Source organism: Podarcis liolepis, assembly GCF_965112155.1.
Source record: "Podarcis liolepis genome assembly, chromosome: 2".
NCBI classification, from domain to species: domain Eukaryota; kingdom Metazoa; phylum Chordata; class Lepidosauria; order Squamata; family Lacertidae; genus Podarcis; species Podarcis liolepis.
Genome location: NC_139555.1, coordinates 35,115,529 through 35,132,523, shown reverse-complemented (window position 1 = coordinate 35,132,523; position 16,995 = coordinate 35,115,529). Strand labels below are relative to the sequence as shown.

General features: G+C 46.6%; 1 protein-coding gene across 5 annotated transcripts in view; it reads right to left on the bottom strand.

Annotated features, from left to right (window-relative positions):
• The window catches only part of LOC310699466 (unconventional myosin-XVB-like), a 66,475-nt gene that overhangs the window by 3,768 nt on the left and 45,712 nt on the right, over positions 1-16,995 (bottom strand). For all 5 annotated transcript variants that reach the window (XM_083487308.1, XM_083487306.1, XM_083487305.1 and 2 more), the window contains 11 exons: positions 13,079-13,142; positions 12,525-12,597; positions 12,161-12,237; positions 10,906-10,982; positions 8,580-8,707; positions 7,494-7,588; positions 6,379-6,456; positions 3,959-4,055; positions 2,885-3,033; positions 1,715-1,836; positions 168-301 (listed from right to left, as the gene is read on the bottom strand). In XM_083487308.1, the coding sequence (XP_083343434.1) occupies positions 168-301; positions 1,715-1,836; positions 2,885-3,033; positions 3,959-4,055; positions 6,379-6,456; positions 7,494-7,588; positions 8,580-8,707; positions 10,906-10,982; positions 12,161-12,237; positions 12,525-12,597; positions 13,079-13,142 (1,094 nt within the window). The remainder of the gene's footprint in view (positions 1-167; positions 302-1,714; positions 1,837-2,884; positions 3,034-3,958; positions 4,056-6,378; positions 6,457-7,493; positions 7,589-8,579; positions 8,708-10,905; positions 10,983-12,160; positions 12,238-12,524; positions 12,598-13,078; positions 13,143-16,995) is intronic.

Here is a 16,995-nt window from a genome sequence, read left to right as displayed (position 1 = left end):
TGCCTTGAGTTCTTTGGAGAATGCAAAATAAACATGTCAGTATGCTCCTGGATTCCATGCCTTGATGTTTGGGAGGAATACCATGTGGCAACAGGAAACTGGCAGAAAGTTTGGGATTACAGAATAAGATCATACCAGCTCCAACTGTATTGCCCACTTGAACTTACCAATGAAACTGATTTTTGCCTCCTGTCGCTCAAGTTGGTTCGTGGTTTTCAGCTGATAGGTGACAGAATTTTGAACAATCACTGGGTTGATGAGGCGTGCAACGTCACCAGGGATGTAACTTACTAGTTCCTCTCTATTTAGGTGATCAGAAAATAAAGGTATGGTTAGGACGCATAGCTGTGCTCCATGGAAATATTTGAACAACAATTCAAGAATACTACTACTTCCGCTTCCCCTCAGGCTGGGTTTAGTAGAAAGAACTCTGCTGCCACAGGGCCCAAGTAAGAAATATGCTTAGCTTGGTTCTCGAACAGCTTAGTTGTTGAAGAAATCAGCTCCCGAACAGCGAAAACCCGGAAGTGTTCCAGTTTTCAAACGTTTTCTGGAAGCTGAACATCCAATGTGGCTTCCACTTGAGTGCAGGAAGTTCCTGCAGCCAATGGAAGCTGCGCCTTGGTTTTTAAACTGTTTCGGGAGTCGAACTGACTTCTGGAACGGATTACATTCGAGAACCAATGTACCTCTGTACTCAGATTGTGTGAATGGTGCCTTCATTTAACGTTCAGTAGATTAATTAGAGGATGTGAGAGGAAATAAACTAGTAAGTGGGACCTCTTGCATCATTTCTCTCACCCCCAAGGTATATGGATCATGTAAATCAAGAATGGTGAACCTGCAGCCATCCAGATATTGCTAGTCTAAAATTCCTATCACCCCTCAGCTCTGGCCATACGGACTGGGACCGATGGGATCTGGTGCTTCAATATCTGGAAGGCCACTTGTTCGCCACCCCTGACGTAAACCATAATGGGGCTGAAATTTAGCATGCAAAAGTGGGTAAGAGTACAGAATCATCCACAACCTATAGTGAGTGACAGGACCTAGTCCCCTTATCACCAGGGCCGGCCCAAGATATTTCGCCACTTAAGGCAAAACAGAGAATGGTGTCCCTCCGCCATCACTGTCCTTCCTGCCTCCGCCGCCGCCTTAGGCAACTGGAAGGGTGGGGGGAAAGGAGGCTAGAGAGGATCAGGTGGCAATAGTGGATCCACTCTTTCCAGGCAATGGCCACGAGCTACAAGCACAGGAGGTGGCAAACAGCACATTCCTCAGGCATCTGGGTTCTAGCTGTCCCCAGCCAGCCGCCTGAGGCTAATGGGCAGACTGGCCCTGTTATCACTTTCTTGGAACAGTTACCATTTGCAAACAAGTATGAGAGACATTTTACCTGCTCTGTCTCTAAACAACATTGGCTAAACCCCCAAAATGGCAGGGAGGCGTCAAGTAGCTCTTCTGAGCGTGTGGACTAGGAGCGTGATAGTATGCACATGCTCTGAGGAAGACAAGAAGAACTGCTGGGGGGAGGGGGATGTGAATAATGAGGATCAGGCCAGGGCCCTCATCTTGCCTATATTAAGGATGGTTGGACTTTGTGAATACATCTTCACCCTCCCTGAGTCTTCTTGACACATGTAGGGAAATGTCTCTGCCAAGCATCAGGTTCTGGCCTACACAAACCACCCAAGGCTACGAACAGGAGACTTACATGGAAGGGACTGATCCAGCTCCCTTGGCCCAGTGCTGGAGCAGAGACAAGGCACACACCAGCTTCTCTAGCTCCCTGGTGTGTGGCAGCAGCAGCTTCCCTTTCATATAATTCTGCAGCACCTAGGAACAACCAACAAGAGTGTTGGAGATTCATTCCCCGTGTCTGCAGTCACGGGATTGTTGTCTTATCACATGACGGTGTATGTTTTCATTCCACAGTGTGGGGTGTGATGGAGACAGGATGTTTGTGTTACTGTGTTCTGTAAAGTGGGACTATTGTCCTTTGTTCTCTCTCTGTGCTGTCTGATGAGAAAGAGGATGGAGCCAAGTCAGAATGCTCTGAGTGTATTATATGTAAATAAACTTAGATTAGCCAAAATGCTGTGCTACTGAAGTCTGTTACGCAAACTGCGAATACTCTGCGGATCCCTAAGCGTGCTAATGCCTTTTGGTATCAGTCACTGTGATGTTCAGGCAGAAGAAAGCTTTTGAAGCTCCCGAATGATCGGCCAGGAGGGAGAGAACATGCCAGTCGGGCACGTGTCTCTACCAGGTTCCTACACGAGAGTAGGATGCTCCTAACAAAGAGAGCATTGCATTGTACTTCACTCTTTGCCTACAATCCCTTGAGCAGGAACCAGCAGGGAAGCATTTTGCTGGTTGAACAACACAGTCCTATTAATGGTTATGTAACTCTAGATATTCAGCAAATCCTGGCAGCTGATGCCCTGAAAGTGTCCCAAACATCAAGCTAGGTCACAGCAAATTTAGCCTAATGGGAACAAGATGTCACCATATGCTCACAGGCAATGTGTGCGGCATCTTCAGAGGAATCCCCAGCCTTTTGCAAAGGGTTCCTTCAGACATCCTTTTTATTGTGCATTCATTGTGATTTCTGCTCATAGTGGCATTGGAACGGTCATCTGCAGTTCTGATTTGAGCACTGTTTGTGCCTTCAAAAAATTTTGGGCAGACATGCAGCTTTGTTTGCCATCGAAATCCTGTAACTATGTATTTGTTTATAAAATTTACAGAATTTTACATAAATTTTACAGATTGCAGAAAAAACAAAGCAGTTTACAAAAAAAAGAAAACATTACCACTAAAAGATTTACAACTGTAATTTAAAACGCACAGAAGGAAGAAAGGTGCCTCTCCTTAAGCTTACCTGGTTGAAGTGAAGGTTAATATACATGTCATTCTCAAAGTGCAAGGGTGTCCTCCAGGTGATCCTGCAGAAATCCAGCTCTACTGAACTTCCCTCAAGCAAATAATCATGGATGTACTCAGTCTGGCGCAAGGGACGTACAATCTTACCTGCATGGCAAAACAAGAGACACAACCCTGCTCACCTGAACATCACCCCCACTTCTAAGTAAAGCAGAGAGAGCAGGATGTGGCGCTTCAAGTCATCCTCTCCCCCATCAAATCGAAAGCACCTTATTCCCCAGGATTCAGCCCTAACGGCACCGTGTTGCACGTTCCTGCACAAGGCGATTTCATGTGAAACGTACTGGTCAACAACAGCTACTACATCTCATTCATACAATCTGCACCTATGTCTCCATCTGTCCCCATTAGAACCTTGAAGGTTTTGGTGGTGTTTTTAAGATGAAAATAAAAGATCTAAATTCACTCTCATTTCGTGGTGCCATCATAGGAAGGATCTGGAAGCCCTCCATCAGTACAGCCTCAATAAGCCACCCCTTACCTTGGGCTAGCTACGCAGTCTGAGAAGTAATTCACACTGCCTCTCTCTCTGCATACTGGCATTCCTGGGCTGGTGGGCACTTGATGGTCTTAGGAGGGATGCGAGTCCACCCAGGTCATGCTAGTCAACAAACTACCCACGGAAATATCCCCATCTTGTCTTGATTAGGGTGCCATTTACTCATCTACCCTACTCCTGCTGTTGGGCAATCATCTTTAGTACATTTCATCATACAGTGGTGCCTCGTCTTGCGGTTTTTTCGTCTTGTGAAGCATGGCTATTAGCGGCTTAGCGGCTATTAACCGCTTAGCGGCTTTAAGAAAAAGGAAACAAACTCGCAAGAACTCGCAAGGCATTTTGTCTTGCGAAGCAAGCTCATAGGGAAATTCGTCTTGCGGAATGACTCAAAAAACGGAAAACTCTTTCGTCTTGCGCGTTTTTCGTCTTGCGAGGCATTCGTCTTGCGAGGTACCACTGTATAAGAAAGTATCCTGCAGCTGACCATTCGCCACTGCTATGGGGGCACTTTACCGTTATCTTTGTTGGCCAGGATGGCAAATTCCTGAATCTCTTCTGGCTCAGTGACCCCCATCTGCTCAGTGATTTCTTTCATGATGTCTGCAGCAACCTACAACCAAAATGGGAAAGGAATACTTTTAGCCCTTACCCTGCTACTGGCTGTCTAAAAGTAGCATACTAGCCATTTGTAAGCAACTGGAAGGGCTTCCAAACACAAGGGAAAGACCTATGCTGGCATAAGTTCCAGCCCCCCTCATTTAGTGATGGGAGGGAGGAGGGCTAGTGAGATATTATAGTACAGTATAGTGGTACCTTGGGTTAAGTACTTAATTCGTTCCGGAGGTCCGTTCTTAACCTGAAACTGTTCTTAACCTGAAGCACCACTTTAGCTAATGGGGCCTCCCACTGCTGCCGCACCACCAGAGCACAATTTCTGTTCTCATCCTGAAGCAAAGTTCTTAACCTGAAGCACTATTTCTGGGTTAGCGGAGTCTGTAACCTGAAGCGTATGTAACCCGAAGTACCACTGTAGTTTTGATTCCATTGTGATGCGTTCAGCCACAAACAGAAAACAGTAAGTTTGGGAAGGGACAGGTGAGCTGCAAATCTGGCCAGCTTCCGAAAGATGATATGGCTCCTCTTGGATTCACATCAGTGGGAGAGAAGGGAGAAAAGAGGGAGATTGCTCAGTCTGCTCATCATAGGCCCCAGTGGCAAACTGATGCATGGTGCGCTCTATGCATACAGCAGGGCTTCTCAAGAGTACACTCTTGCACCTCTGGCAGCACCCTCCTTCCAAATTCAAAGATACTTTGCAAGCAGCCTCTGGGAGGACATGGGGAACTGCTGGAAAGAATGGGGGTTGTGTGGCAAGGCCCCGAACCCGCCCCTTTGTTGGAATAAAGACACTTGACACCAGTATTTTGGGTTAATGGGCTAAAAAAGGCCACAACTTTATTGGTTACAGAATGTGAGTGGTATTGGCTTAGGCATTGGAACTGAGCCGATTATACCTGACTCCTGCCCACCTGCAGGAAGTCTCAGAAGGGTTAACCACTGGTAGGGAGAGCCCTGTTGGTGCAAACCAACTCAAGCTCCCCCAGGGTTACTGATAGGGGTCGTGCCATAGCCATAGCCCTCACCTGGGCTTCGGACAGGATCACGCCCCCCAGATTCCTTTAATGGAATACCCTCGAAATAGGAGGGGTAGGTGATGGCCTCTACCTCCCCTCCCCTCCAATCTAATACACCAATGCCTAACTACCACCCGAGCCAAGCGGCTCGCCGCCAATACCCTCACACCTGCAACCAACTCCTAAAGCACGCCATGCCCCCCCCGGCTGCCCAGATTGGTTGGCTTGGGGGCGTGACACGGAGGGGACTCCCTATGATGCAGGGGCTAGCCACACCCCTGCGCAAGGGGCGGGCTCGCGTCCAACCCCCAACTCCCATTTCCCTGGGAAGGGACAAGGCTAAATCACAGTGTACAGACGCAAGCCCTTATGATTCCCTTGAAAGTCATTGAGTTCATGAGACGAAGAATACAGGAAGCTGCCTTTGACCAAGACAGACTACTTCTCCAACTAGCCCAGGATGTATCTTCCATGACTGGCAGTGGCTCTCCAGGCAGAGGTCATCCACATTTCCAGCTACCTAATCTTTTTTAAAGGGAAGCGGGTGGCACTGTGGGTTAAACCACAGAGCCTTGGACTTGCCGATCAGGTCGGCAGTTTGAATCCCCGTGACTGGGTGAGCTCCCGTTGCTCGGTCCCTGCTCCTGCCAACCTAGCAGTTCGAAAGCACGTCAAAGTGCAAGTAGATAAATAGGTACCGCTCTGGCGGGAAGGTAAATGGCATTTCCGTGCACTGCTCTGGTTCGCTTAGTCATGCTGGCCACATTACCCGGAAGCTGTACGCTGGCTCCCTCGGCCAGTAAAGCGAGATGAACGCCACAACCCCAGAGTCGGCCACGACTGGACCTAATGGTCAGGGGTCCCTTTACCTTTACCTTAATCTTTTTTAACTAGAGGTGACAGGGAATGAATCTGGAGAGTGGGACTTTCTGTGCGCAATGCAGCTGCTCTAACACTGAACTATGCCCCCACCCCACCCCTGGAAATAAGAGAAAATAATAGCACAAGCGTAACAGCCCTGGCTCAGATGGGTGATGAGACTGACCACAGGCCCCTGCAATAGAAAGAGGCTGTTTCAATGGCAGAAGGTGCAGAACTGGCTTTCTTGATCTCTGTGTCGAAATAGCATTTTAAAAAATTGGGTCACCTACTCTGAGTCATCTCGGTAAGAGGAGGTGAAAATCAAAATACATGTATCAAAAGTCAGTCTCATCCACCCAAAAACGGACATGGCCAGCACTATCCCCACAAGCCCCCCACCCCATAACACTCTAATGAACATGCCAAAGAGGGACTCACCGTGAATGTCTTGATTTTCGTGTTGTATCTCTCACCTCCAGGTAGGTTGACCGATATATGACGTGAGCCACGTCCCTTCTACCAATGGGAAAGGACACAGGGTTTGAGAGAATCCAGTACAGACATCTTTGTCCCCTTCCGTGAGAGCAGGATCCAGGCAAATTTAATCACTTTGAAGCCCTACTGGGGCTTTCCATTACAGATTCCAGCATCTGCTTGACTCTCACAGTGAAATGAATAGGGCTTAAAAACCTGACCTGATTGTGACCTTTGGGGTTTTAATATCTTAAAGAACATAGCTTGAATGAATGAAGATATTTGCGCTATTTAAGCATGCTCTGGGTTTTCAGCATGGATCAAACGCATTGTGATTTCCGGGAGAGCAGCATACTGGATGGGGAAGATTCCCTTTGCATTTCCTATAGGCAGCTCTTATCTCTCTCAAATCCTGATTCAACCACATCCATCATCCCAAGAAATTCTGTCTGTTCCTCAGAACATCAATTGCTATCGCTAACACCTCTCCTCACAAATCCCATCCACAAAGGAAACTCAGTTCCCCTTTATAAACACACATGTAGGCTCACAACCTCCCAGTCAGACGCTAGTAACCCCTCACAAACTATCTCAACCAGTATATAATCGACTCCTCTTCTCCCTTGCTGAATATTGTCTCCTTCCCGTATATATCCACAGAGTTCCCGTTCATGCAGCACATAAAGCAAGGGCCGGCCCTCCCATTAACCAGAGTGAGGTGACTGCCTCACACAGCAAGGAGCACCATGCTGTAAGTACCACACAGCCTGTCCTTAAACTGTCCTTCTTCCCTCAAGTGTAGTGGGGGATGCTGTTCCATTGCCAGTATGGAAATAAGATTCAACTGTTTGCCTCTTAAGTGTAATGTGTGCCTGTATGTACTATTTTGTCCATTGCCCCAGGCAGCAAAATGTCCAGGCACAGCCCTGCATCAAGGAAAGTCCACTCCACAGTTCCTGTACTGGAACATAGCTCCTAGCCCCAAATATTTACTGTCTCGGGGACTTGCCTTAGCAACCCAAATGGTAGAATACCCCCTTCAACACCCGACCTCCTGCAACTATATTTCACTCAGTTACCAGAAGCGCTTCAGTCTCCACACGGAACGGCAAGTGTCGACGGCCTCCATACATGACCATTTTCCTCAGGTTGCTCTGGCAAATCCTGGCTATTTCTGTGGTTGAGAAAGGGCAAAGGGCTGAGCTTGTCACCTCATGAGTCTTACAAGTGCTGCCTTACGACTACTACTAGCTAGAGAACTCTGCTCATTTGGGATTCTGAATTTAGCCCCTGATTTGGTATGAAGACTGGAGCCCCAACAACTCTTCAGGATATCTCTTGCCTTGTGACAATGAAGGGAAGTCCAAAGAACCACACGGGAGTGAGGCAGTCAGTGATACTGTTCCCAGCACTGGGAAGATCCCACCAAACCCCTCAGCTAAATTCAATAAAGCTTTGAGTTACTTCTTCCACAGCCAACCTCATTAACTTATCACAGACCAAAGAAGGCCAATGGATTCTTTCCATACCTCTTGGGATGGTCAGCTCCAAGTCCATTATGGTTGTTACGGCCTCCTACTCTAGCCCTTACCCACCCAATTTTCAACTGAGTACCTTGAGGATGATGGCTTTAAAAGAGGGTTAGACACATTCATGGAGGAGAGGGCTATCAGTCATGGCGGCTATGCTAGGCCTCCACAGTTGGATTTAATAATGCTTCCGAATACCAGTTGCTGGAAACCATGGGAGGAGGGAGAGTTCTTGTGCTCATATTCTGCTCCCTGGTTTCCACAGGCATCTGGTTGGCCACTATGAGCACTAGATGGTCCATTGTCCTGATCCAACAGACTATTCTTATGTTCATATCCCTACCAGCTAAGCCTCAAGGGCTAGGGCCTACTGCTCATATAATTTACTGAAGCAGAGTTCGGAGTTCCTGGCTATCAGAACTTGAGGAGACATTGTGTAGACAACAGCCACATGTATGGAATCTTGAATTATGGAATCCTGCAGGTGGTGTGACCTCAGTTCAAAGTCAGCAAAGTCCCTCCCAAGACCACCACCCCAGGAGTGAAGTAAGAGCCGCTTCTTGCTCTCCCTCACGCTTCCCTTGGTGCTGAATGAAGCCAGCACATATGGCCCCAAGGATAGGAGGCAGACGATACCTGTGCTGGAACTGGGGTCAGAGCTGGCCTGCTGCAAATATTTGGTGGCATATGGCATCAAAATGTTGGAAGGGAGGAAGTATCCAGTCAAGAGGCCCAGGAGCCTCCAGCCACGGAGACAGCTCTCTCTGCAGGACAGAGAAAAACATGGGGCATAGTTCCCTTGGGCAGAGCACAGAGCAGGATTAGACAAAAGACAACTTCTGGTGGGCTGCTAAGGATCCAGGAAGAAAGGAGGACTGAGGGGGAGAGAAAAGAGAAAAGTTGGAAGGGAAAGATGGGGAAATGAGAAGCTCCAAGGAGTGGGGGGGGGGGGCGGATTATGTGTGTCTAAGGTACTCCATATGGGACGCAGGCGGCGCTGTGGGTTAAACCACAGAGCCTAGGACTTTCCGATCAGAAGGTCGGCAGTTCGAATCCCCGCAATGGAGTGAGCTCCCGTTGCTCGGTCCCTGCTCCTGCCAACCTAGCAGTTTGAAAGCACGTCAAAGTGCAAGTAGATAAATAGGTACCACTCTGGCGGGAAGGTAAACGGAGTTTCCGTGCACTGCTCTGGTTTGCCAGAAGCGGCTTAGTCATGCTGGCCACATGACCCGGAAGCTGTATGCCGGTTCCCTTGGCCAATAAAGCAAGATGAGTGCCGCAACCCCAGAGTCGGTCACGACTGGACCTAATGGTCAGAGGTCCCTTTACCTTTAAGGTACTCCATGTACCTGCTCAGTTCATAAGAAATGCATCTTCCCTGAAGAAGAGCAAAGAGCCTGAAGTAGATGAGCCCTGCAGCTGCTCCAAAGAAGTCGCAGGTGTTTACAGCACAGAGTTCACTTTAAGGTCCTTGACTTTCAAAGGCTATGATTCAATACAAAGATCCTAAGGGGCAATTACAGCCTTACAGCAGTGAGGCAGGCAGATGGAAGGCACAAAAGCCACTGTATCAACACATGGGGAGGTTATTGTTTTGTTTTGAGTGTGTATGTTGTGTTTTTTACTTGTGAACCACCCTGAGGTCTACAGATGGGCAGTTTGCAGTTTAATAAATAAATATGTTTAAGCCCTGACTTCAACATTACAATTCCCTTTATTCAAGCCCACAGCTACAGTCCTCATAAAATGAAAATACAGTCCATGATTGACAGCGAGGAAGACAGCAGAGGGACGGGAGGATATACCATAGTCCCAACTTGATATCTGAGGCTAGACTGCTCTCTCATTGACTCCTCCCTTCACATGAATGGGATCAGTCCTGTTTTATAACAGGCCATAAACGAGAGCTACGTAACCCTGACATTTCTGTAGTGCAGCTGAATGGGCGGCCGCAATGTCTGGGAACCTGGAAGGCTAGTGCTGAATTTGTGGAATCCTCAGTATTTGTGATCTTGTTTTCAATAAAAGCCCAAAGAGGGTTACAGAAAAAACCAACACTTTTCCATGAAAAGGGGACTCTTCAGATGTTGCTGGTGATGTTGACTTAGGCCAGTGATGTCCAAACTTTTTTCAAAGAGGGCCACATTTGATGAAGTGAAGGGCCGTGAGGGCCAACCAAAGAGTTGTTGAGCTTTTTTAAGGATTTTACCCCAGGAAATAAACTGCTGCAGCGGCCGGATTAAACCAACCGGCAGGCCATATTAGGCCCCCGAAACAGACTTTGGACATGCCTGACTTACGCTGATGGGAGCTGGAGTTGTGCAAGTGTATTGCTACAGGTATAGAAGCCAGATAATATTTGGAAAGGACTCCCTGCACTTCTGGTTTAGAACATTTTCATTATTGTTACTTTTGAAACTAGTGTGCTGTAGAAGCTAGGCTATGGTGCTTAGACCCTGGGCCAGTCCCTATATCTCATACTGACTAACTACACATGGATGTTGTAAGGATAAAGTGGGGGGGGGGACGCCCAAGGACCCCAAATTGAGGTTCTTTGAAGAAAGGCGGGGTGAGGATTGCAATATACATAAACAACTCCTTTAAAATCCAACACCCGGTTCATTCCCAGAGCCTCAGCGCTGGGGCTCATCAGTAATCCATTACTCAGATCTCTGCTTTTCTTCCACCACTCCAATTTGGCAAAAAAATTAAACAGATTGGAGCCAACAGCCAGTTAAATCAATGTAAAAAAATGCATCATTAGGATTCGCTCCCACCCACACACCAAAAGATCTTGATTTTCTGATGAAATTTTCACTCAAATTAACACCTACATCTCCTCTATTCTAACAAGAGGCTCCCTTACTTAACACTTCACACTGACATCCCAATTATCCCCATCCATGTTCCCCTATTCCTTCAATTTCAGAGCTCCCACAGACACACATGCAGAGGTACTTACTGACTGGGGTTCCGCGTGATCTGCTTGATGACCTGGCAGTAAACCTCGTCACACAGATTCTCTTTCTCTTTGCACAGCTGTACAAGGCAGGGAAGCATAAGAGGGAAAGCAGATACATTTTGGAACATCCGTAACTTACATAGAGTAGGAAGACCGCCGTACTGCTTCCTGACTTATTATCTTGCATGGGATTGGGCAATGCAGGGGTCAACAGAGGGGGGTGATGGTTAATGAGGGCCTGTCTTTCTCAAGCTGACCCCTACTTGGCACCTCTTCGCCCAAGGCAGCCATCAGTGGGTTGGTAATATTACCCAACTCCTCCCAGGCAATCCCGCCCATCCACTGAGGTCAGTGAAGGAGGCTGTTCTGTGTGTCCCATGAAGTTGTGGTTGGTAGGAACACGGGAGGAAAGGGCCTTCTCTGATGCAGTGCAAGGATGTGGAACTCACTGTCCCAGGAGATGCCTCTAGCTTGACTGGTCTAAGATGACGATAGCCAGAATAATTTTGCAGTGGTTTGGAGTCCAAAGATTTGATTGGGTTGTACTTAAGACTGCACCCCCTAAACCAGAATATTCTAAAATAATTTGGCTCAATAAGCACTTTCGTGCATCTAAAACGTGGGTAGGCAAACTAAGGCCCCGGGGCTGGATCCAGCCCAATCGCCTTCAAAATCTGGCCCACGGACAGTCTGGGAATCAGCATGTTTTTACATGAGTAGAATGTGTGCTTTTATTTAAAATGCATCTCTGGGTTATTTGTGGGGCACAGGAATTCGTTCATTATTTTTTTCAAAATATAGTCTGGCCCCCCACAAGATCTGAGGGACAGTGGCCGGCCCCCTGCTGAAAAGGTTTGCTGACCCCTAATCTAAACGGTCCCTTCAATGCCTATGTGAAACCCACAAGCAGGACTTGGCTGCAATGGCACTTTCCTGATTAGCTTATTTTATTTACTTTTTACTTTGCTCCCTGATGCTGTTCTGTTTCGGCTTCCCATATTGTGTATTTTAAATTGCTTTATCTCTGAGGGTTGTTTTTTTTTAAATTAATGATGTAGGGGCCTCCGTGGGTCTCCCTGTTTGAAGCAGAAAGGCAGGATAAAAATCTCATTTTAAAAATCGATAGATTATTTACTTCCTATCCTTATAGGAGTTGAGCATCACTTAGGAGAGATTGCGATCTTCCCTTCCCCAAACATTAGCCCATTCTGGTTGCCATCACCCACGCAAGCCCATCACAAAAAGAGCCACAAACCTGGAGGATCTCATAGACATAATCAACCTCATCTTTGCTCTTGAGGCCTGGCTGGTCTCCCATAAATCTCATCAGAGCTGCAAAACAGGAGCTAGCATTAATCTCTGCTCCTACTTCAGAAGTGGAAAAGGAAAACAAAGGTACTGGGAACAGTGGAATTAAGAAAAGTGTAGCCTCCGTTTCTGCCAATATTGACAAACCAAGGGGAAAGTCAAATGTCTGGATAATGGTTTCTCCCATTAGGGGAGAAAAGAAATGGTCTCAGGCCATTCCCCTGGTGCCAGAACTGCATAAATGAGATGAGCTCTGGAAACACAGCCACTGCCACCTCCCCCATTGCCTAGCACAAGGAAAAACCACCTACTCAGAAAATTTTTCGTAGCCAGGTCATTCATCTTGCCATCAGAGTAGAACAGGAGTGATTCTTTGATTGGTTCCTGTGAGGTCAGAATACAAGCAGTCAAGAAGAGGCAAAGCCCAAGAAGGCAGCTGATACCCTCAGTGCAAAGTTCAAGTGGGTCTAGTAGAAGTGTGCACACCCTTAATAAAAATTTATTATTTCTATCCCGCCCATCTGGCTGGGTTTCCCAAGCCACTCTGGGCGGCTCCCAACAGAATGTTAAAAACACGGTAAAACATCAAACACAAAAAACTTCCCTAAACAGGGCTGCCTTCAGATGTCTTCTAAAAGTCAGATAGTTGTGTATTTCCTTGATCTCTGATGGGAGGGCTTCCACAGGGCCAGCGCCACTACCGAGAAGGCCCTCTGCCTGGTGACCCATCTAACAAGCACCATCAGATACTTCAGCCCTGACTTCCAAAAGGCAAGCTGCCCGTCTATCAGGCATCTTTCAACTATCCACATTCCAAGTGATAAAGGAACTACGCAGAGATGACTCCCCTCTCCCTCTGATTTACCTTAGTATGCTGAACCATGAGAGCTGGGTCCTTCTGTTCAGCACTCATCCCCTTCCATCCCAGCCTAGCAGAGACAGAAGATTAGGGTATTACCCAGGAGAAAAAAACATTCAAGAATCTGGTCTGACATATGCCCTACTCTCCAGCTGCTTTGCAGTCGTAGCTCAGTGGCAAAGCACATGCAAACCCGGGTTGCAGGATCTATCCCTGGCATCTCCTAGATTTATTTGGTATCAGGTGACCCTGGAGATCTGGAACAGGTGAATATAGAAGTGGGGAACCCTTTTCAGCCTGAGGGCCATATTCCCCTTTGGGCAACTTTCCAAGGGCCACAACACATGCCATTAGTAGATGAGGCCGAAGGCAAATTGGGTGGAGCAATGAATGGAGATTTTACCATTTTACAGCAGGCTAGGTTCCACACACACACACACACACACAGCCCTCTGAATCCTTCATCCAATTTTTCTGAGTTCAACGACACATTTCAGCCAGGTAAAGACACTTGGGATGTGAAGCAGAGGCGTATGGCCCAGGGAGAGCCTTGAGAATTGGTCCTGGAGGGACACTCACTTGCCCCCTCACAAGGCCTGAGGTTCCCTGCTCCAGGCATTGACAGTCTTTTGTTAGAAGGACAGAGCCTGAAATGGTATAAAGCAGCTTTATCTGTTTCCAGCAGTGATTCATAAGCTGCAGTCCATGGACTACCAGCGGTCTGGGAAACAACGATAAAAAACAACAAGAGTGAGTTGAAGGTTCTTTGTTTGCTGTGGTGGAAACTTCACAGTTCCCCAGTCTACAATAATAAACGGATGGCATGAAGAGACAAGAGAGCCCTTTCTAGGAAGAGGGCAGATGTTGCATAACTTAGATGCGTATCAATTAATCAACGTCAGCCCTGGAAGTGGGGAATTCCAAAGTTACTCCAAATCCTTTCCTCTTGGTCTGGGCAACACTTGAGGTACATGTCAAGTCATGTGGATGAACTTCTCCCCTCTTAATATCCCATGATGCCCAGACTTTCCTTTGAAGTGGTATGAAAGAAAATGTCAGACAGGTCCCACCCAGGGAAATTTGTAATGCTATCTTAGCACAACTCCTTTAGATCTTGGTACCACCTCATCATAGTAACACAAATGCAGGCAAGTTAGAAAAGTTAGAAGAATTTTAAAACTTGATTTTATTGACATGTGTGTGGAAATATACAAAAGGCAGATCAAATGCTATCTGTAAAATTTGATTATATTCCAAGAAAAATAATTTAAACCATATTTTATTTAGGTTTACTGAACTCACAAAAAAAATTCAGCACATCATTACAGCATATCAAGAGGGATTTCAGTAAACAAAATGGAGCGAAGAAATAGAAACTGAATAGTAAAGAATTTGCACGATTCCTGGGATTTTGTTGAGAATTCTAGTAACATGTGGCATGATAAATTCTACAGAACGCATCAAATTAAATATACACATTAGTATTTTAAGGGATTGTGCTCATGGCCTAGGAGGACTTAGCAAAGGAAACGTAAACGAAACCATGGGGTCAGAGGACTTTTCTTTTGAGTGAGATTCCTTGCTACCTGAAGTAATAGATGGATAATTTAGCATGTAGCCAGTATTTTCCATACCTTATCAATATACTTTCCTGGGAAGGTTGCTGACTAGGGCTTTCAAGCTATTTTTGTGGGGAAACGGCAAAAACAGCATACACTGCCATAAGTCTGGATTTCCCCAGATTTTTTCTTCCCGATTTCCGCCTGGACACTGCTGCCGACTGCAGTATTCTGGATATGTCCAGGGAAATCTGGATGGATGGCGACTCTATTGCTGATATGCTTCCACTTCCTCACTAGCCATCATTTTGTTGTCATGTAGTTGTTTATGGAAGTCTTTATCCAAACCACCAGAATGACTGTGTTCAAAACAATTCATTAGCATCGCTTTGAAGGCCCCACGTGGCCTGGAGAGCAACTGTTCTGGCAGACATTCCAAAATCATTGTATTGAAGGAAGGCATTCCCACCAAAGGTGGAAGTAGGTGCCCATTTGCCCACATTCTTTCCAAAAGTGTTTGTTAGAGTTTGGAAGTATTCACGGGAGTTGAGAGATTATATACCATCAGCTGAAAAGCATCATATGGGAGCTTCTTTCTGTTCATTTTGACAGCGTAGCAAATGAATTCTCAAATGGGCAATGCAGTCATTATCTTCCAAACTCTTGTCCAAGTAGTCCAGCTCCCAAACCCAAATGTAAGAGTGGCTCTCGTACAGAAGGGGTGTTCAGAGGATATTATTTATGGCTGTTATAATATTCATTGCTGATAGGGTAGCTGTTCCATGGATATCTCCAGAGACACAAGTGAGTGTTCGGCTGCCAATTTGATATGAAGTTGGTTTAAAAAGCATGTAATGATATAGAGGGAGAGGAGCAGGCTCAGCTTTCTTCAGGTTATCTGTGTGAAAAAGAAGGTTCTAGAAGTATTCTTACCTCTGAAATTTCTTTTTTCCAGTGAGTCTCCTACTCTCATCAATGTTTTTCCACTTGTGTGTGTGTGCTATCACTAGAAACAGTACATTTCTTGTTTCAAAGGCCCTAGGGCAATACAGTAACCACGCAACTTACATGTGTTTAATGTGCGCATTCAGCTTTACGTGCTTGGAAAACATTTATTTTTTTATTTTTTTAAAAGGAGGCAGAAGTCTAGGGGGGGAAGACTTTGGCAATCCCACCCACCATAGCACCCAATGTGTTTTGACTATACATGATTGCTCCTCATTTGGCAGAGCATCATTATTATTTTATTATATGTATACCAGCCGACACCCGCAGGTATAGGAGCATGAGACTCTTAATCTCAGGGTTGTGGGCAAAAAATCTCTACAATTCTATGATTTTGGCTTTAGGAACAATCCCTGGAGTGTAACCCCTGCGTAAGTTATGTGCTTAAAGGTAAAGGGACCCCTGACCATTAGGTCCAGTCGCAGATGACTCTGGGGTTGCGGCGCTCATCTCGCTTTATTGGCCGAGGGAGCCGGCGTACAGCTTCCGGGTCATGTGGCCAGCATGACTAAGCTGTTACTGACGAACCAGAGCAAGCGCACAGAAACGCCGTTTACCTTCCCGCCGGAGTGGTACCTATTTATCTACTTGCACTTTGACGTGCTTTCAAACTGGTAGGTTGGCAGGAGCAGGGACCAAGCAACGGGAGCTCACCCCGTTGCGGGGATTCGAACTGCCAACCTTCTGATCGGAAAGTCCTAGGCTCTGTGGTTAAACCCACAGCGCCACAGTTATGTGCTTACTATACATATGGAATGGTTTGAGTTTGCTATACTGTGCTATACTGCAAACTCAAACCATTCCACATGCCTACATATACTATACTATACTGCAAACTCCAACCATTCCACATGCCTACATATTCTGAAATATTAGTAACCTAAAATAAGTGGGTAAAGAGAAGGTTGGCAGGAAGGGAGAGGAAGAATATCTGCGCCCAAAGAAATTTGGGGTGGGTGGGGGCAAAGACCTTGCCAAAGGACATCCCCTCCTTGGGAACTCTTTTGCATACAACTTCCTATGTGGAAGTGGGACAAAAATATGGCATAAAGCTGGAGGGGTAAGGAGCCTGTGGTCTGCAGCCTAATGTCAGGCAGCCCTCAGAGATGGAGTGGCAGTTTGAAAGAAAGAGCAAAGCTACAGCATCCTGCAGTCTTGCTGCAAATTCTACTCAATTTTGGCCCTCTTCCCACCCACTTTCAGCTGGGAGCCCACCCACCATTGCCTTTAGCTTCGCCTGCTATTGGCTGTGACCTCCAGTTGAATTTTCCCATTGGTCAAAGGTCCTTCGCGGGAAAGAAGGTTCCCTACCTCTTGTATAAAGGAAATAGAGAGAGGGGAGGGTCAGCAGAGTGTTAT